Source organism: Saccopteryx leptura, chromosome 3 (assembly GCF_036850995.1).
Source record: "Saccopteryx leptura isolate mSacLep1 chromosome 3, mSacLep1_pri_phased_curated, whole genome shotgun sequence".
In the NCBI taxonomy this organism is placed as follows: Eukaryota; Metazoa; Chordata; class Mammalia; order Chiroptera; family Emballonuridae; genus Saccopteryx; species Saccopteryx leptura.
The window spans coordinates 101084375-101105839 of record NC_089505.1 but is presented as its reverse complement, the minus strand read 5'-3'; the positions used below and the strand labels follow the sequence as shown (position 1 = coordinate 101105839).

The 21465-nt window shown below is 47.0% G+C and overlaps 1 protein-coding gene across 4 annotated transcripts in view; it reads right to left on the bottom strand.

Annotated features, from left to right (window-relative positions):
• Nucleotides 1-21465, bottom strand: part of NCMAP (non-compact myelin associated protein) — a 44010-nt gene that overhangs the window by 7781 nt on the left and 14764 nt on the right. For 2 of the 4 annotated variants that reach the window (XM_066375458.1, XM_066375459.1), the window contains exon 2: nt 1395-1483. In XM_066375458.1, coding sequence (XP_066231555.1) covers nt 1395-1476 — 82 coding nt within the window. In that variant the 5' untranslated portion in view covers nt 1477-1483. Of the gene's footprint in view, nt 1-1394; nt 1484-5153; nt 5261-13852; nt 13875-21465 lie in introns of those variants that run through there. The other 2 variants (XM_066375456.1, XM_066375460.1) reach the window with 2 other exon arrangements.

The window sequence follows — 21465 nt, the reverse complement described above, 5'->3', positions numbered from 1 at the left end:
TGTGCCGGGTGGATCCCGGTCAGGCGCATGCGGGAGTCTGTCTGACTGTCTCTCCCCATTTCCAGCTTCAGAAAAATACAAAAAAAAAAAAAAAGAAAAACTTATGATTGATGCTTCTCATCTCTCCGTTCTTGTCTGTCTGCCCCTATCTATCCCTCTCTCTGACTCTATCTCTGTCCCTGTATTAAAAAAACAACAACAAACAGTGTGTCTTAGACGGATGTAACAGAGGGAATCTGGTCATTTAAAAAAAATGAAACATCATTCAGACTTAAATATAAATAAAATGAAAATAGTGTAAGTTATTTATTTTTTTTCTGCAGACCGGTACCAAATGGCCCATGGACCGGTACCAGTCTGCGGCCTGGGGGTTGGGGACCACTGCCTTAAAGTCTGAATAAACTGGGTGTCCTGTGTATTTATTTGCTAAATCTGGTAACCCTATATAAGTAGGCAAAATCGCCTGGTTGAGAACCACTGATTTCAGATAAATAAAAACAGAGCTATTCCCATCTTGCTGACAGTGATTCAACCTGCCCTGCACTCCCCTTCACACTTGTTTTGAAACGTACCCCAGTAGGCCTCCACACCCTGTAGGCCTCCACACCCAGCAAGAAACAGGGTAACACATGGGACCCTGTCCCAAGAGTGACCCTTTGTGGGCTTCCATAGGAAGAAAAAACATCCTGTCCCTAATCCAGCTTCCTGCCAGCACCAGAGCCTGGGACTGTTGATCTCTGGGGACACTTCACATGTACCCAGAGGCCTGTTCCATTTGCAGAGGTCTATACCAAGTCAACCGAAATGACTGAAATGGATCCAGACTTCCCCTGATACAATCAACTAGTTTTCTGAGCAGTGGCCCTCAGATTTTTTTCTCCTGGGCACCCCTTGTTCCTGGCAAATGGTGCCCCTGGGCTAAGTTGTCCCCACTACATTCATTTACTCCTTTGTGAACTGATGGGATGTTTTTGTCTTGCAAAAATAACATGAAACTAGCTATACCTTAAGGTGACCTATTTAGGGACATTTTACAAAAGATTCAAATTTCCATTGCCCTCAAAACTTCCTAATGAAAATAATAGTAATAATAATAATAATAATAATACCATTAGGTACTTAGGATGCCTCGAGCTATTCTAAGCTCTTTCTATGGATGATCTCTTTTAGTCCTCACACCTACCTTATGCGGTAGTTTCAGTAATATCCCCATCCTATTGGTGAGGAAACAGGCACAGAGCAGTGAAGTCACCCAGTTGGTAAGCGGTAGAACTGAGATGGAGACCCAGGCAGTCTGTCTCCAGAGACTACATTCTTGACCTCTCCACCAGGAGCTGACCACGACACTCGTCCCACCACCCCTCCCCTAAGCTGCCAAGCCAAGTTGACCTTACTCTTGTATAGAAAGTCTTCTTCTCTGGTGGTCACGTTCAATGAGTAGAAGGTGGTATCCCCCAAAGGGGTGGCTGTGGTCATCTCGATCCTGGTGAGAATGAAAATGAAATTTTGTTTCAAATCAGAGTCAGCTTTATAAACCTTGTATGATGCTTCTTTGGTCTTTATCTGTATGATTGTAGAATCTTCAAGCCTTTAGTTTCTCTGAGCAGCAAAATAAAACAGGGCCCTTCACCATATATTGTGGGGAATTAAAAATACTTTCTGACATTTGTAAAAAAAAAAATCATTTTTCAAAGCAGTTTAAATTTATTCAACAATATTTATTTAACTCCTCCTGGCTAGGTTTCACACAGAACGTCTAGACTGATCTTCTAGAAATTGCGTGAAGGAGGTTATTATTGCCATTCGACTGATGAAACTGACGCCCTCAAAACAACGCGGAGCCCCAAGTGTACTCAGTACAATTTAATCTTGGACGTCCGCCTTCCATGCTAGTGGGTCTTTCACCACCTTTGCAACAATGCCTGAAATGATGGTCCTGCTTTCAAAAGTTTTATGATCAAAGGAGGCAAAGAAAAAAAAATCAGATGTTAAAATATTAACTAGGGCCCTGGCCGGTTGGCTCAGCGGTAGAGCGTCGGCCTGGCGTGCGGGGGACCGGGGTTCGATTCCCGGCCAGGGCACATAAGGAGAAGCGCCCATTTGCTTCTCCATCCCCATCCCCCTCTTTCCTCTCTGTCTCTCTCTTCCCCTCCCGCAGCCAAGGCTCCATTGGAGCAAAGATGGCCCGGGCGCTGGGGATGGCTCCTTGGCCTCTGCCCCAGGCGCTAGAGTGGCTCTGGTCGCAGCAGAGCGACCCCCCGGAGGGGCAGAGCATCGCCCCCTGGTGGGCAGAGCATCGCCCCTGGTGGGCGTGCCGGGTGGATCCCGGGCGCATGCAGGAGTCTGTCTGACTGTCTCTCCCCGTTTCCAGCTTCAGAAAAATACAAAAAAAAAAAAAAAAAAAAATATATATATATATATATATATATATATATATATATATATATATATATATTAACTAGGATTATTAAGTAGTTAGTGACATGAGCCATTGGGTTATGATTCCTAGGAAAAGATCAATTAGCATGGGCCAGCTTGGTTTGGGGGTGAGAGGAGGGAGAACAAAGATCAGATTGCACAAAGTCCTCAATGGGAAGAGAGTTAATGTACGTGGAGCATTCACTGTGCACCAGGCTCTGTCTCAGGTGCCTTCACACACTGTATCAGCTCCTTTGATCCTCTCAACCATCTACATGTTGTGGCTGAGCAAACAGGCTCAGAGTGGTTGAGTGAATCAACCAAAGTCACACAGCTAGGAAGATGTGGAGCTTGGACTCAAACATACTCTCTGAGCGCACAGTGTATCTTCTTTCCCTGACACCCGTAGCAATCAACATTCACAATCCAGCAGTCTTGCACTGGAGGAGTGAGCCATACAGTTAATATGATGTCACACCACCATAAACAAATGTTGAGATCCCCTATCAAGAATATTCTAAGCACAATGATATTATAAACAAATGCTCTGGATTCCCAGCATCAAGAAAGAAAGGGAAACAGACCAGGCTTTGCTTTTCTTCTTCAGAGCAGCTAAGCTTGTCTTACAGCCGCTGCCGTCTGGAGGCCAGTGAAGGCTCTATGCTGAGAGAAGAATGATCCAGGCCTATCTGTAATCCTAGGAAACCATGAGACCTCATGACAGCCATTCCATCTTCTGGGGAAGAGATATTTTACACATTTAATAAAATATTGCCCTGGCTGGATAGCTCAGTTCGTTAGAGCACTGTACTGATACACTACGGTTGTGGGTTTGATCCCCAGTCAGGGCACATACAAGAATCAACCAATGAATGCATAGACGGGTGTAACAGCAAATTGATGTTTCTCTCTCTCTCTCTTTCTCCTTGCTTCCTCTCTCCCTCTAAAATAAAATTTTAAAATAAATAAAGCACACTTGTCTTTAACAAAATTTGTGCATGAGTTTATTTTCTTTGCAAAAGTAAGAAAAATTAAAAATTTTTGCATTGATTTGAGAGAAAGAGGAAGAAATAGAGAGAGAGAAAAAAGCATCAACTCATTTCACTCAGTTTTTCCATTTAGTTGTGTACTCGTTGCTTCTTGGTTGTGCCTTGACCAGGGGTCAAGCCTGTGACCTTTAGTGCACTGGGTCACCGCTCATCCACTGAGCCACAGGGCTGGGACATTTTTTTGATTATAAAGAATAATATGCCTGACCTGTGGTGGCACAGTGGGTAAAGCGTCGACCTGGAATGCTGAGGTCACCGGTTCAAAACCCTGGGCTTGCCTGGTCAAGGCACATATGGGAGTTGATGCTTCCTGCTCCTCCCCCCTTCTCTCTCTCTCTCTCATTCTCTCTCCTCTCTAAAAATTAATAAATAAATTAAAAAAAAAGATTAAAAAAAAAAGAATAATATAATAGGAGCCCATGAACCCAGCACTCAGATTGAAAAAATATATAATATCATACTTTCTTCTGTTCTTTATTTAAAAAAAAATAAACACCATTCAACTCCCTTTTCTATCCAATCATCTCCATCCCCTCCCCCCCAAATACTACTACCTTGGCTATTAATGTATATTTTTTTCATCAAATTTTTAAAAATGGTTTCTATACAAGTATATGTCCATAAACATAGTGTAGTGTACACTCGTAAATGTAGCATATACCCATAAACATAGTATATATCCATAACCCTTATATATATTGTGGTAGTTTCATGTGGGTCAGCATATTTATTAAACAAATATGAGCTGAGCACCTACTGTGCTGGGTGCTGGGAATACATCAGTGACCTGAAAGACAGACTTCTTGCTTCTAGAAGCTCACATTCAAGCAGAGGGAGACTGTAGGCTTGAGCACAGCATTCCTGGGGTCAAAAAACAATTACTTCCCCAGTGCTCAGACTTCAAAACCTGGCAGCAAAAGCCCTTCAAGGGTCATTTCCACCCTCTGTCTCCAGCCTTTTGGCTCCTCATATCAACATCTGCCAAACTGCTGTGACCAGGGGCCACTGCATCGTCCCCCGTCATTCCTGGTCTTTGCTGTCACTGGGCTGGCTGCCCCAGGCTTTGCCCTCTCCAGACCCCCACGGGGGGCTTCTCCCCTGAGCCCCTATCTCTGAGCTGCATCTCATCCAGACCCTCCCAGCTCCTGATGGAAACACCCCTCTATTGGGGTCAGGTCATCTGCACCCAGGCTGGGGGCTCGGTGGCTGTGGGCTGCCCTGCCCACGGGGCCTCAGCTTCAGAATGACCCTCTGTGGCCAGGCCCTGTTGATCCATAGGATGGATTCTGCCTTCACTTTCTTTGCTTTCCTTCAGGTCTAGGGTCCTGTCTGTCCCCTCCTCCTGAAGACCAGATCCTTGTACAAATATAACAGAAGCCACCACCCAAGTGCCTGGCACGTGGCAAGACCTTGTGCCAGGCACTTTTATTATCCATGCTTTGATTTAATTACCAAATGTACGTGAAACTGGTTTTCCTCTTCCCTTGTTTCATATGAGAACCCCAAGACTTGGGGATACGAAGCTAACTGTCCATGGTCACACAGCCTGGAGACCAGCCCTAAGAACTTCCAAGTCTGTATCTCCCACTGCACACCCTGAGCTGGTACACACCTGCGGGGAGGAGGGTGTCCAGGACAAGTCACTATGAAACATGCACACTCGCACATGCACAGACACACACTGACCAGTAATGCAGCCGCCTAGGACACGGGCTCCTCTTCAGGATGACCTCCTGGGTCACCCTCCCGAGTTCCAGTGCAGGTCCCTTCCGATGGGCCCGCTGCTCTTCTTTCTGCGAGAGCAGGAGCAGTCTCAGAGCACGTCTTGCCTCATCTCGGGACCGAGGGCTCTCAATCACCTCTCTGTTCCTGCCCCATCAGAGAAGGCGGGATGGGGGGGGGGGTGGAACATCGATGGCCAAGAATGTGGGTGTTTTCATGTGTGGGGCCCAGTGAGTCTTGTTAACCAAGTGAGGTCCAGTAGTAGGGAGATTTTTAGTATCAAATATGCCTATGTCCAGGGTCCATGGCTATAGAAAAGGGGGGAGTGTGCAGGGAGGGGGATGCTGGTTTTCACTGACAGAGGTTAATTTAATAATCATATCAACCACAATAATAATAAACCATGTGCCAGGCATGGTGCTCAGTGCTTTATGTGGAAGGTCTCATTTAATCCTCATACCTGTCTGGCAAGGACGGTGCAATCACTGTGCCCATTCTACAGGTGAGGAAACTGATGTTCATTTTTTTTTTCTTTTTTGTATTTTTCTGAAGCTGGAAACGGGGAGAAACAGTCAGACAGACTCCCGCATGCGCCCGGGATCCACCTGGCACGCCCACCAGGGGCGACGCTCTGCCCACCAGGGGGTGATGCTCTGCCCCTCCGGGGCGTCGCTTTGCCGCAACCAGAGCCACTCTAGCGCCTGGGGCAGAGGCCATCCCCAGCGCCCGGGCCATCCCTGCTCCAATGGAGCCCTGGCTGCGGGAGGGGAAGAGAGAGACAGAGAGGAAGGAGGGGGGGTGGAGAAGCAAACGGGCGCTTCTCCTATGAATCGAACCCGGGTCCCCCGCACGCCAGGCCGACGCTCTAACGCTGAGCCAACCGGCCAGGGCCGAAACTGATGTTCAGAGCAGAGTGAAATCAATATAAACTTGGAAAGCTAATAATGTAGCTGTGCTAGAATTCAAGCTGGGTCTGTCTGATTCCACAGCCTCTTTTCCGTTAATTCACTGGGAGGCCAGTGAATACACAAGCTACAAATGGCCCAACACGCAGGGCTCAAATCAACATTGGGCTTTGACAGGAAAACCCACACAGGCTGGGGCACGTAGAGAGAGCCAGAGCCTTGACCTTGACTGGTCCTACCTTACCTGTCCTGGCCCTGGGTAACAATGTGGACCTGTGTTCAGCAGAGCCTTAGTTACATTTACAGAATCAACAAGGAACTGTTGTTCCTTAGGCTGTTTACAAATGGCCTTGTGTGGGAGGTCAGTTTGGGAAGTGATGGAGGGTCATGACCATTTACACACTGAGCATCCCCTCTCTGTTTCTTGGTCAAGTATAAGCGACAAATCTGGAAAATAAATCTTTCCAGACCTGCCTGTCTAAAATATCTCCCCTTCTGCTCTGCCTCAGCAGTACCCTCCTTCCCTCTGGCTTGGCCTGAAAGTTCCTTGCTGAATAAGATAACAAAGACAATACCAATCCCAGCCAACTCCTACTCAAATGGCCAACTGTAACTCAGGGTAGGTAACCCATGAATGACCTTGACCCACCAATTGGGATTGATTTCTTCCAATCACCTGAGAGATGGGAGGTTCAGCATGACTTAGTCTCTTCCACAGACAAGAACCTCACTATTCTCAAGCAGCCCCTTGAGTTATTGGGATGTTTTAATGATCAAAAAATTAACCTTCGTGTTGCAACTAAAATTCCTCTTGTGATTCTCACCCATTGGTCCTAATTCTCTTCCCACAAAGCTCATCTGCTACTTCTTACACATGATAATTGTCAGGTTAAAAGCACTTCTTTGCATAAAAGGTTAAACTCAAACTTCATTGGATGGACCAGTTAAAGTAGCTGTCAGCACTTCAATTTTACCTCCCACCAACAGGTGGCGACAGCAGTTGGCTACTTAATGTACAAATGACTGGTAAATGTCCTTTGATCCCAACCTGTTTCTAAGCAGAAGAGCTTTTTGCCCTTGAAAACGGCAATTGTATGTTCTTTGATGAATTTCTTCTAAGGATAGTCTCAGATCCTTTAAACAACCTTTGGGGTTCCTCATTTTTCTGTGTGTCAATGTCTCCCTTAAATACAGTACCCCACCTGAACACAAGACTCCAGAGTGGTGCTAAAATGTCCAGAATGACATTTTTCTTGATCCTTATCAGCCCCGAGTCTAAATTCTACTATTGACTAGCAATGTGACCTTGGTCAACTTTCTTCACCCCTTGGGTATTCTGATCGTTAAAACATAACTTAGAAACTCCAGAGGGTTCTTGTAAGAATTAAACAAGAGCCCTGGCCAGTTAACTCAGTCGGGGATGAAGTGTCATCCCCAAACCACCGAGGTTGCGGGTTTGCTCCCCAGTCTGGGCACATACAGGAGGTGAGCAGTGAATGCACAACTAAGTGGAACAACAAATGAACGCTTCCTTCTCTCTCTGTCTCTCTCCCTTTCTCTGTCTCTCTAAAATAATTTATTTTAAAAAAATAGGAAATGAGATCAAACATGTAACATATTTAGCACAGCGGCTGTGCACAAAACCTGTTGACATTACACTGGATCAAATAGCTCGTTATCCTTACAGGCGGCTACAGCACACGGCTCATACACACCCTGTGGGTGTGCCCCCCAAAACTTTTCCAGACTTTCTTATGCTTGTTTATGGTTGATCAAAGCCCTAAGATTGGTAAGTGAGAGGCTTTCTAAACTGCAAAATGCAGAAAATAAATTAAATAAATAAAAGGCAATAGCAACTGCATTATGAATGGTGATGATATTGTGATGAGATGGTGTTCAGTAGCTAGGTCTCCATTAGGCTCTTGTGCAAATGTCTTTCTGAACTTCAGTGCATTGATTCCTGTTAGCCTTGACTTGGTTGATTTGGGCCCTCAGGAGAGAAGCGTGGTGTCCCAAGGAAGGAACTGAGGAGGGATTCACCAGAACTTCCTGAGGGTCCAACTTTCTCCTTCATCTCCACTGAGGTCAGAGACAGAGGAAATAGTCAAACCTCTCCCAGAAAGACAAAAATCCTAATGTGACTGGTAGAGAGAGCTTGGGGACACTAGGTGGGTAGGGGAAGAACAAATTCTTGGGATGAGAACCAGGAGACCAGGGTTGCCATTCCCACTCCCTCTGCATGTGACTTTGTAAAGTTCTCTCCTCTCGCTGGACCTTGGTTTTCCATTTGTAAAATGGGTCCATCTGAAGATGATCTCTAAGAGCCTTTCCAATCTGTGGTTCTATTGCACACAATAGCCATTCATAGCTTAACTTAAGAACCAGTGTCTTCTAAAACTTCATCTTTCTTTGTAGATACTGACTCGAGGGTGTTAGAAGAGGGAAGTCCGTGTGTACAGTTCATGCTGGAAGGCAGGAATGCTTCCCGTACGGCAGCTGAGACTGGACAAACTGAGGAACTGTCCATATAGGAGTCATGCATATGGGACAAACCTCCAAACCCTCTCTTGGATATATAGTAACCCAAGTCTGCCTGAATCCTAAATGGCCACCTCCTATACTCTCTGTTCCTGCTGAGTTCCATATCATCTCTCCCATGCCAAATGCTCTTTCTGTGTGTGTCTCTGTCTCACTGTGTGTCACAGTTGCAAAAGATGCGACCTAAATTAATTTAATGCTCTCCTGAACTTGGGGCGATCCACAATTAATTACATACCGAATACACGTTCCTAGTGGTTGGTTCCCAGAAATTAGGAAGCACATTTCTGGTTTCAGTTTCAGTTATCCATCCATTCTTTTATCCTGCCATTCACCCATGCACCCACCCAGGGTGCACAGTTTACCTGGCACCTGTTCTTCTCTCCATTTGCTCTGTCATTCATTCAACCAATGCCTACTATGGAACAGCACTGAGAGGACTCAAAGAAGGGTCATGGGGATCATGTCCCTAGAGCTCAAAGAGGATGAGAAGTGAAATTGTTCCCTTTAAGAATATTCCCTCCAGGCCCTGGCCGGTTGGCTCAGCGGTAGAGCGTCGGCCTGGCGTGCGGGGGACCCAGGTTCGATTCCCGGCCAGGGCACATAGAGGAAGTGCCCATTTGCTTCTCCACCCCCACTCCCTCCTTCCTCTCTGTCTCTCTCTTCCCCTCCCGCAGCCAAGGCTCCATTGGAGCAAGGATGGCCCGGGCGCTGGGGATGGCTCCTTGGCCTCTGCCCCGGGCGCTAGAGTGGCTCTGGTCACGACAGAGCGACCCCCCCCCCCCGAGGGGCAGAGCATCGCCCCCTGGTGGGCAGAGCATCGCCCCTGGTGGGCGTGCCGGGTGGATCCCGGTCGGGCGCATGTGGGAGTCTGTCTGACTGTCTCTCCCCGTTTCCAGCTTCAGAAAAATACAAAAAAAAATTCCCTCCAATCAATAATTATTTGATTATTGTCTAACCCAGCACAGGTCATATTCTAACTGAGCACAGGTTACTGCGAGATGTCTGATCAATATCATATTGAAGTCCTATGGAAAAAGCAGTGGCCTGCAGAGCTAGAAATCTAGGTTCTAGGCTCACCACATCTGTGAAGTCTTATTCCCGACCCTGTCAAATTCTGGCTTGAACATCCTTTGTTTCTGATTTTTGTGGCCCACATTGTAAAGAAAGGAGCCTCAAGAAACTCCCAACCCAAAGACATGCAAATCTAAGTTCCATATACTAAGGTGTTAAATAGAAGTCCTAGATGAAAGTGGTCCCAAGGCAGATTTTTGCCTAGTGCCAAAAGGGTGGCACATGCAGTGCCAGGAGTCAGTGGGAGGACAAGTCCTGTGGGCATTGTGGTTGAGTCTGACCAAGAGCTGGAATGTGACCTGTGGCTTCCATTTGCCCCTGGTCTTTGGCCACAAGCCAAAGGCCTAGCTTGCAAGGGTCCTCACACTCCACCTGAACTTCACATAAATCTCCAGGTGTCCCACTGTCCCCAAAGTGAAAAAAGAAAAGGCACAAGGTTAAATAATGTATGCTCCTCAGTGAATCTGTCAGAAAATAATGATTCCACCTTGACAGTCTAGTCAGGAAGGGGAGGGCGCTAAATGCTAGGCACTAGCTCCCACATGTTTTCTCATTTAATCAATACAACGAGGTGAGTCTTTTTATCTCTACTCTGCTGATAGGGAACAGAGGCTCAGAGAGGTTGAGTGACTTGCTCAAAGTTTTATAGTAAAGTGAGGGGAGAAGCCAGGACTCTGCTCGGTATTCTTTCCACCTGTTTAATATTTAGAGCCCAAGAGGTTCAGCAAACCTATAGATGGAGGGGTTCCTCTTGCACGGCACCGTTGACATGGGGCCAGATCATTCTCTGTTTTCGGGTCTGACCTATGCGTTGCAGGAGGCTTAGCAGCATCCCTGGCATCTACCCACTAATAGCACCCTCCAGTTGTGATAAAAATGTCTGCAGGCATTTCTCGTGTCTTCTGGAAGGCAAATTGCCTCTGGTTGGGAATGGCTGGAGTAGAGCCATAAGCCTCTCTCTCTCTTTCTCTCTCTTTTTAAATTTTCTGAAGTGAGAAGTGGGAAGGCAGAGAGACAGACTCCCGTATGCCCCTGACCGGAATGCACCTGAAATGCCCACTAGGGGGCGATGCTCTGCCCATCTGGGCGGTTGCTTCATTGCAACCGGAGCCATTCGCACGCAGCACCCAGGACAACTTTGCTCCAATGGAGCCTTGGCTGCGGGAGGGGAAGAGAGAGGTAGTGAGAAAGGAGAGGGAGTAAGAGTGAAGAAACAGATGGGCGCTTCTCCTGTGTGGCCTGGTCAGAATCGAATCCAGGACTTCCACACGCTGGGCCGACGCTCTACTGCTGCGCCAACCAGCTAGGGTTATAAGCCTATCTCTTGACAGTTTCCTATCCTTTCTACCCAAGAAAGTCTTGGCAAGAAGCAAAATGTCCACTCTGTACATGCATTTGTGGCTAGAGAACCAATAATGACGATGATGATGATGACAACCACAAACACAACAGCTACCATTCATCAAGTACTTACTATGCACCAGTTACCACGCTAAGTACTTTGTATAGATTTTCTCACGTATATTATCTCTATTTTCCAGACAAGGGAACAGAGGCTCAGAGACTAGCATAGACTAACTTCTATGAGAATGTATAACTTTGCTTAGATTAACGTGCAAACCCACTTAGATCACCCTGGATGTTATTAAGGTTTGTGTAACCATATCCCATAGTTTGCTAAGAATTTAACAGAAAAGCTGAGATTCAGTTAAACTTTCTACCATACCAATGCCATCCCTCCAGTCTAACGCTCTCCTACCTATTTCAGCCATGCCCCTATGCCACCCCCGACACTGACAATTGCCAAAACTGTTTTTTTTTTCTCCCACAGATAAGCCCAGGAAGCTCTGCAGGACCAGGGGACCCATCTGGCTCAAACTACCAGAGGCTGGCTGAAGCGGCTTGGAAAACTCTGTACTGACCTTTTCATGAACTAGTCTCATGATCACCTCATTATAATAATAAAATCTCCTTCCAGGGTAGAGATTTTCCACCAATTTTGAACACGCAATGTATGTATAAGCATGTTTTCTGACTGCGCGTGCGCATTAATATCTCTGCGTATGCATGTGCTGACATAGCTCACCTTGATATTTATGTATGATTTCATTGAATGAAGACAAATCTGATCATTGGTTCAGGGACAGCAGCTTTGGGAAGTGACCCGCCCCCGCCCCCACGTGTGTCCTCACCTGGCAGCTCTCAATGTTTCTTCTCATAAAATCTCAGAGTTGTCGTTTGGCTAGCAACTACTGAGTGATTGGACCCAGTTTCTTCTGGTAACACCAAGTGTTTAGAAGATCTTTAATCTTAATCTTATAAATCCACTCCCTGCCCCATTCTGGTGTGCAAAGATGCCCCTCGCTGCATGGCCCCTCCATGAGCCCACTAATCCCTTTACAGAATGGAGAAACCACACTGCACGGGTTAGCCAGGTTCTCCCCGCCCGGATAGCCAGAGCCTTTGACCTCTTCCCGCAGCCCTCCGGCTCTGCATTGACAGGAGTGAGTCTTCTGGCCAATAGGAAAAATGACAGGTAAAAAGGATAAACTTCATCTGCCTCATCCAAGGAGAAATAAAGTTTAGGATCTATCCAGAAGCACATTAAAGTTGGTTGAGGCCGCAGAAGAATATATTGGGCCCCTTAAAAAAAAAAGAGAAAGACAGGGAAAATAAAAATACATGTTAACCATATTTTTAAATAAATAAAAAACATTATGTACTATTAATGTTAAAATTGCGTATATGAAACCAAACTTGATGTCATTAGGAAAAAGTGTCAAGTTCGGGTTTTCCGGGGGTCCTCCAGAAATCGGGGACCAGGGCGTGCACCTGGTGCGCCCGCTGTTAAATTCGGAGTTAAATCTATCTTTTGCATTTTTTTTTTTTCTGAAGCTGGAAACGGGGAGAGACAGTCAGACAGACTCCCGCATGCGCCCGACCGGGATCCACCCGGCACGCCCACCAGGGGCGACGCTCTGCCCACCAGGGGGCGATGCTCTGCCCCTCCGGGGGCGTCGCTCTGCCGCGACCAGAGCCACTGTAGCGCCTGGGGCAGAAGCCAAGGAGCCATCCCCAGCGCCCGGGCCATCTTTGCTCCAATGGAGCCTTGGCTGCGGGAGGGGAAGAGAGAGACAGAGAGGAAGGGGGGGGGGTGGAGAAGCAAATGGGCGCTTCTCCTATGTGCCCTGGCCGGGAATCGAACCCGGGTCCCCCGCACACCAGGCCGACGCTCTACCGCTGAGCCAACCGGCCAGGGCCTATCTTTTGCATTTTTAAAAAAATGCAGGAGGGACTTCTGATTAAACATAGCAGATGGAACACAAATATTTATCTCTTTCTCTGGAAACCCCTCACACATGATAGCAAAGGAATCAAGGCATGTAAACCCACAAGGCGGAGGAAGGGAAGACAACCCTATCGGAGAGGCCAAACCAGGTTTGAAGGCTGGAAGGGCTGATGGCCGAATGTGACTTTGTAGCCCGGAAAAGGCCAAGGCCCAAGCCTGCTGCCCAGGGAAACCAATAAAAGCTGATCGCACTGATGAAACCCCAGGAAGACTCAGGGACGGGTGGCAGCAGATGCCACCAAAAGTCAGGGTCCCATGGGGGCCTGAAAAGAGGAATTCACAGCTCAGCTCTGTTGCCTCCATCGGTACTCCCTGACACAGGCTTCCTTTGCCCCGTAGAACATGGTATGTTCATCCTCTGTAGAGAGTAAATCAGGAGGTAGACCTACTTGCACAGCCCAAGATGACAGCCAAATGTGGCTATTTACATTTAAATGAATATTAATTAAAATTAAATTAAAAGCTCAGTGTCCCAGTCACACCAGTCATGATTCAACTGCTACCTAATCTGCACTGTGGCCTGTGGCTCCTGCCTCGGTCAGCACAGGTGTAGACGCGTCCACCAGGGCACAGCGTTCTATTGGACAGTGCTGCCCTTGCCCCTGGCCACAGGAAGTGTGGTCCTTGGATCAGCAGCAAGGGCAACTCCGAGGACCTTGGTAGGGTTGCAGAACTTGGGCTCCATTCAGACCTGCTGGATAAGAACCTGCCTTTTGGCAAGATCCCCAGGTGATAGTTCACCTCTGGTTGAAGGAAAATCTAAACCCTGTATTGTGGGGCTCACCCCATCCTCTTACCCTCCTGACCTGCCGAACTTTATTCAAGAGCTAGGCAGATTAGAAATGAGGTTCTGGGGAAGCTGACCAGTCAAAGAGAACAGAAGTATAGATACTGATTGACGTTGGAGGACCCTGCAATGAAATAATCAGGTTCCTGACAACCAGCCAATGGGGAGGTCGCTAGTAGACCCCCCCTATCCTCCCACACCAGAGCTTCTCCCGAACTTTTTATTTCAATGAGCTCCTCCCCGCAACACACTCTTACTCTTAAATAGGAATAGATAGCCAAGGGGGTCAACAGACCTTTGTGGATAAAAGCCTCAAACAGGAGCCTGACCAGGTGGTGGCGCAGTGAACAGAGCATCAGATTGGGACATAGAGGATGCAGAGGACCCAGGTTCGAAACTCGAAGTCCGCAGCTTGAGCGCGGGCTCATCAGGCTAGAGTGTGAGGTCAAAGACATGACCACATGGTCGCTGGCTTGAGCCCAAAGGTTGCTGGCTTGAGCAAGGGGTCACTTGCTCTGCTGTAGCCCCCTGGTCAAGGCACATAGGAGAAAGCAATCAATGAACAACTGAGGAGCTGCAATGAAGAACTGATGCTTCTAATCTCTCTCCCTTCCTGTCTGTCTGTTCCTATCTCTCTCTCTCTCTCTCTCTCTCTCTCTCTCTCTCTCTCTCACACACACACACACACACACACACACACCTCAGAAAGGATAAAAAGCTAGCAAACAAAACAAATGAATAGATAAAAACATTAAAAGCAAACAGATAACACAAAGAACAGAAGAAAACATCCACATCCTCAGGGAAATAAGATACTGCATCTATAAAATAAGAACAGGATGCTATAAGAACACTCTGAGAACAAGAAAGGGTGCTAGAAAATTAAAAATTGACAAAAGAAATAAAAAATTCAAAAGATGAGTTGGAAGATAGTTGAGAAAATGTCTCATAAACTTGAATAAAAAAGATATAGAAAGAGAAAGTAGGTGAAAACAGATTACTCCAGAAGGTCCAACACCCTAATAAGAATTCCAGAAGCAATTAAGAAGAAAAAATTGAGGGGAGGAAATTTTCAAACAAAAAAATAATACCTGAAAATTCCCCAGAAACAAAGGATATGAGTTTTCAGAATGACAGGGCCCTCTGAGCCTCCAGAATGATTAATAAAAAATCCCCAATAGGGCTCATCGTCATGACTTTACAGAACACACGGCATAAAGAGAATACTCCACACATGTCCATATATATATTTGAAGGTCAAATGCAAAGGCCTAACAAGATGAAATCAGAGTGGCACAGGATTTGACAGCAGCAGCACTTGAGACTCTGAGACAACCCTCCAAAATTCGGAGGGAAAATAATTTCCAGCCTAGACTTGCACAGCAAGCCAAGCTAAATACTGAGTGAAAGGGCATAACAACGATATTTTGGGGCACGCAAGGATTTAAAAAAATTCACTCCAGCCCATGCCCCTTTGCCTACGAAACTCCTAGAGGAGAGGCCCCACTAAAGTGGAGAGTAAACCCAGCAGGAGAGGGGCACGGGATCTAGGGACCTGGGGGTGCCCAATCCTACTGGGTGGGGGAGGTGCAGGGGGCTCAGCCAGCCAGAAGAAAAATGAAACTAGTAGATTTTCTGGTTTTGTCCAGACTGAAAGATCTACTTTTCTGTTGGAGTGTTTGGGGGGATGAATTTATGATAGAAAACTAAGCTCTTTCAAAAGGCTTGAGGAGCCCTGGCCAAGTAGCTCAGTTGATCAGAGTGTCATCCCAATACGTCAAGGTTGTGGGTTTGATTCCCAGTAAGGGAACATACAAGAATCAACCAGTGAATGCATAAATGTGTAGATCAACAAATCAATCTCTCTCTCTCTCTCTTTTTCTGTCTCTTTAAAAAGTCAATTTAAAAAATTAAAAAAAAAAAAAAGGTTTAAGGAACCAAACTCCCCCCCCACACACACACAATTTCTCTTTCACCACTCCCCGCCCCCACTCCGTCCTGACCCTAGGAGGCAACCCCTTGAGATCATAGGATTCTGCGGAACCCTTTCTGAAAACTGCTAAGCCCAATGCCCCTTCCTTACAAATGGAGAAACTGAGGGCCAGTTAGGCCACCCAGAGGGAGAAAGGTTCATTTAGTGAGGTTTGGAGAACACCTTTCTGTTTCACTCAAAACAAGATCAGTAACAACAGCAAGAAGCAAACAAACCTGAAGGGAAAGCCCAGCTGGTGAGGGAGACGCCACTGGGCCCTGTGCTACCTGCCTTTGCTGTGCTTCCAGTCACCCTGCTGATGTCACTGCACTAAGTTTCTAAAAGGAATAGACTGAGTTACCTCTAATTTCCTGAGTTATATCTAACTGCCACTACTAAAGCAAGAACACGTGGGTGTAACTGAGTTTTGTACACCATGGTGAGCCCACTGTAAACTTCTGGGGGGAACAAATTGGGGTGGAAGTACAGGGCAGAAAAAAACCAAACATAAGTGAGTGCCTTGACCCAGGGCTCTTGAGTAGATCGTTACTATTATTTTTAAGACTCAAGGCCATTATCTTCTTACAAACAATAACTTGACTTTGTCCCTAAAGCTGATGACCCCTCAGTGGTCTTGCTTTTTTGATGCTTTGCCTTTCTATCTGCGTTTTCCAAGGGCTTGGCTAGCCTCAAAGGGTTTGCAATTAAAGAGCGAAGGATGTAAACTCGGTCTGGATTGTCTGCACTTAAATATGAAATTCTAAGAAACCTACTGCTCTGTAATCTTAACGCACGACATTCTCTCCTTGAGTCTCAAAGTTCTGGCCTACGAGGCTACTGTCCTTACCTATATACAACAGGGCCACCACCCAAATCCCAACAGAGAGGCCTGATGTAGGGAGCAAGAACCTGGGCTGGTAGTTAGGAGTCCTTGGTTCGAGTCTTACCTCTGCTACTTACTTGCTGTGTGACCTTGGGCAAGTCACTTCTTCTGTCTGGACTTCAGTTTACTCTCCTGCACAACGCACAGCTGGGGCCCAGTGACCTCCCTCTCAGGCTTCTTCCATCTTATGACTTTCCCAGCTTCTTGGCTTGGTTGAGGACGTGGCCCCTCACCCTCCCCAAGGCTTGCCTGCCTCCTACACCCTCCACTCCTGAAGGAACACCCTTCCCCTTTCCTGCCCAAGCTCGGGTCTGGCAAGCACTGGGCTGCAGAGAGGACAGGAGGTGGGGAAACTATCCCAGCAGTTCAAGCCTCCGCGGTGAGAGCTGGCTCTCGGCCTGTCACAACAGGCCCCGAGATACAGAGGGGCATTTGTCTGGGGGACCCAAGGTTTCATTTAAATCTGCATACTCACTCTGGCCCGCCGCCTCTCTTTTCTCCCCTCCCTCTCCAGCGGCAGGACCGCACCAGCTTTGTTCGGAAGTGGGATGTGGATGTTGCACGGACCCCTCGATGGGCTGGGAAACCGGACAGGAGTAGGGTGGCAGTGGCAAGGGTGGCCACGGTGAGGGGGAGGCTGGAGACAGTGGGGGGAGGGGACAGGAAAGGCTTTGGATGGAGCTGTGGGACAGTAGAGATGGTTCAGGAGGAGGGGGCTAGTTCCAACTCCCTCCTTGATTAGCCAAGGGACTGTGAGCTAGGTACTTCCTTCCTCGGCTTTCAAATGGGAGTGACTGTCCCACTCTTGTGCTGTGAGGACTAAAATAAAATGATGAATTTAAAAACAGCGTGGTGTATAGTGAAGAAAAGGATTTGGAATTATATAAAACTGGGTTCAAATCCCACACCTGTTACCTCTAAACTCACTATTGTGGGTTTACTTCCCATGAGCCTCATTTTCCTCATCTGAGAAAAAAAGAGGTATGTGGGTAGCTAAACAAGAGTGCAAGGATCAAATAAGAACTGATGGGGCCCTGGCCGGTTGGCTCAGTGGTAGAGCGTCAGCCTGGCGTGCGGAAGTCCTGGGTTCGATTCCCGGCCAGGGCACACAGGAGAAGCGCCCATCTACTTCTCCACCCCTCCCCCTCTCCTTCCTCTCTGTCTCTCTCTCCCCCTCCCATAGCCAAGGCTCCATTGGAGCAAAGATGGCCCGAGCGCTGAGGATGGCTCCATGGCCTCTGCCTCAGGCGCTAGAATGGCTCTGGATGCAACAGAGCGATGCCCCAGATGGGCAGAGCATCGCCCCCTGGTGGGTGTGCCGGGTGGATCCCGGTCGGGCGCATGCGGGAGTCTGTCTGACTGCCTCCCCGTTTCCAGCTTCAGAAAACTACAAAAAAAAGAACTGATGGGAAGTACTTTGCCCAATAAATATGTTTGAATGAATAAAGAATTGGCATATCATGACTTTTGTGGGCCCCTCTCACCATAATAAATTTATGTGGGCTCTACACATTTTATTTTTTCTTATGTGAGAAAAAAATTGAAGCATTTTCTCCCACCCTATAAGTTGTAATCCCCCCACCTTGATTTTAAAAGGAATTAAAATATTTTGGCCTCAAGTCTGCCTCAAACTAGAACTTATTATGGTCAGAAAGTCCCCACAGGTTTTAGATTCTGTAGGCCCCTTCAGTCTCAAACCCTGTCTGAGCTCAGCCCTGTCAGTCCCTCCTACCCCTGCCACAGGGCCTTTGCGTATGCCAGCGCACTCCTTCCTCACCTACTGATACTTACGATACTTTAACCCCAGTATTAATTCGAACGTCTATGCTAAGCACTCTGACAGTGTTGTGTCCCTCTCTTACCACTGACCGTACTTAGTACTTCTGTTTGATGAATGGTTGTGTCCCACACCAGACTCTGAGCTCCATGAGTGCAGGGGCTGTGCCACTTTTTACTCACTTTTTTTCTGTGTGTGTGACAGAGACAGAGTCAGAGAGAGGGACAGACAGGGACAGACAGACAGGAAGGGAGAGAGATGAGAAACATCAATTCTTTGTTGCGGCTCCTTAGTTGTTCATTGATTGCTTTCTCATATGTGTCTTGACTGGGGGGCTACAGCAGACTGACTGATCCCTTGCTTGAGCCAGCGACCTTGGGCTCAAGCTGGTGAGCCTTGTTCAAAATAGATGAGTGTGTGCTCAAGCTGGCGACCTCGGTGTCTTGAACCTGGGTCCTCACATCCCAGTCCGATGCTCTATCCACTGTGCCACCACCTGGTCAGGCTACTCACCTTCTGAATCCCCAGTGCCTGGAACACTGCTTGGCACATTGTAAGCATGAATGCATAGTTGTTGAAAAATAAATGACTGGCTAAGTGAACGAGCACTGATTGTTCAATAATTGCTGGCTGAACTGCAGCAGCGGTCAAGCATCAAGCACAAGTCTTCTGGCTTGTGCCTTCCCACCACCTGTGGCTGCCACAGTGATGAAGATGTGACACATAGACCCAAGACAGGCTGTGCATGCCACGGAGCTCAGAGCTGGAGAGGGTGCTGGGAAGAGGTCAGGATGCCTTGAGTGGGCATTAAACTCTTGGGCTGTGGGGTCAGAGTGACCTGGGACTGAATCCCAGTAATCTATTAGCATGCCATATTTACTTGGTTCTACATACCAAGCCCTCTATTCAGGACTATGTTTCTTGATGGTCTCATCCACCCTGAGTGTAAAGCATATTACAGTTTAAAATATTTATATAAGGAAGCTGAGGCCCATAGAGGTTAAGTAAGTTGCCCAAGGTCACCAACTGAAGTGGGTTGTGAACCCAGGGGATCTGACTTAATGTCTGCTGCATACTCTGAGGGCATGACAATAAGAATAAACATTTAGCCTGACCAGGCGGTGGCGCAGTGGATAGAGCATTGGACTGGGATGTGGAGGACCCAGGTTTGAGACCCTGAGTTTGCCAGCTTGAACACGGGCTCATCTGGTTTGAGCAAGGCTCACCAGCTTGAGCCCAAGATTGCTGGCTTGAGCAAGGGGTGACTCGCTCTGCCGTAGCCCCACAGTCAAGGCACATATGAGAAAGCAATCAATGAACTAAGGACCCACAATGAAGAATTGATGTTTCTCATCTCTCTCCCTTCCTGTCTGTCTGTCCCTCTCTCTGACTTTCTCTGTCTCTGCCACACACAAAAAAGAATAAACATTTAATAAGCACTATGTGCCAAGCACATTTCTAAAAACTTCGCAAAGAAGTTTTTTTTGTTTTGTTTTGTTTGTTTGTTTTAACAGGGACAGAGAGAGAATCAGAGAGAGGGATAGATAGGGACAAACAGGAACAGAGAGAGATGAGAAGCATCAATCATCAGTTTTTCGTTGCAACACCTTAGTTGTTCATTGATTGCTTTTCTCATATGTGCCTTGACTGCGGGCCTTCAGCAGACCGAGTGACCCCTTGCTAGAGCCAGCGACCTTGGGTCCAAGCTGGTGAGCTTTGCTCAAACCAGATGAGCCCACTCTCAAGCTGGCAACCTCGGGGTCTCGAACCTGGGTCCTTCTGCATCCCAGTCTGACGCTCTATCCACTGCGCCACCGCCTGGTCAGGCAAGAAGTTTTTTATTTGTATAGTTTTTATTTCATTTTTTTCTAACTTATTTTTATCCCATAACAACCCCATGAGGAGAGTATCACTATCTTATTTTTACAGGGGAAGAAACTGAAGTCCAGAGAGGTTAAGTCACTTGCCTAAGGTAACACAGCCAGCAGAAGAGGTAGACTGGGTAGAACCCAGGCAGGACACTCCAGAGTTCATACTTTTAACCACTCCACTTCACAGCCTCAGCTCAATGAATGAGCATTTTTATTATTCTTTTACTGGGAGTTTGTAAGGTGGAGAAAGGAAGAGCAACATTCTAGCTGGAACAGTGGGAGTAAAGGGGGGTGCAGGAGGTGGACGTCAGCACATCCAGGAGGGAAGCGTAAGATTTGGTGAGGGGATGGGACAGGGAAGGCCAGAATGGAGATTAGATGTGAGGGACATATTGCGATCAATTGGAAACTTCCTCCATAGGGAGAAGCTAGCATGCCTTGCTCTCTCAAGAATCCCTATGAAACCTGGCCCATTACCTCAGTTGGTTAGTGTCAACCCCATACGCCAAGGTTGCAGGATCAATCCCCAGTCAGGGTACACGTAAGACTCAACCAATGAAGGCACGAGTAAGTGGAAAAACAAATTGATGTTTCTCTTTCTCACTCCCTTCCTCTCTCTAAAAATCCATACATTTAAAAAAAAATTAAAGAATAAACCAATGAATGCATAAATAAGTGGAACAAGAAATAGCTTTCTCTCTCTTTAAAAATCAATTAAAAAAAAAAAAAGAATCCCTAGTGGCCTGTGGTGGCGCAGTGAATAAAGTGTCAACCTGGAACACCGAGGTCGCCAGTTCGAAACCCTGGGCTTGCCTGGTCAAGGCATATACGGGAGTTATGCTTCCTGCGCCTCCCCCTTCTCTCTATCTTCTCTCTAAAATGGAATAAAGTCTTTAAAACAAACAAACAAACAAAAAAGAATCCCTATGTTATGGATTCTGTATGAGATGTTTGAAAACTCAAAATGTCAGCACCAGACTGACCTGGCTCTGCTGGGTGCCCTTTGGAAAGTTACTTAACCTCTCTGTGCCTTCATTCCTTTTCTGTAAGATGGAGGTGGGAAAAAGAAAAAGGACCTCCTTCATTGAGTTGCTGTTTAGGTAAGAGAAGATAATAAATA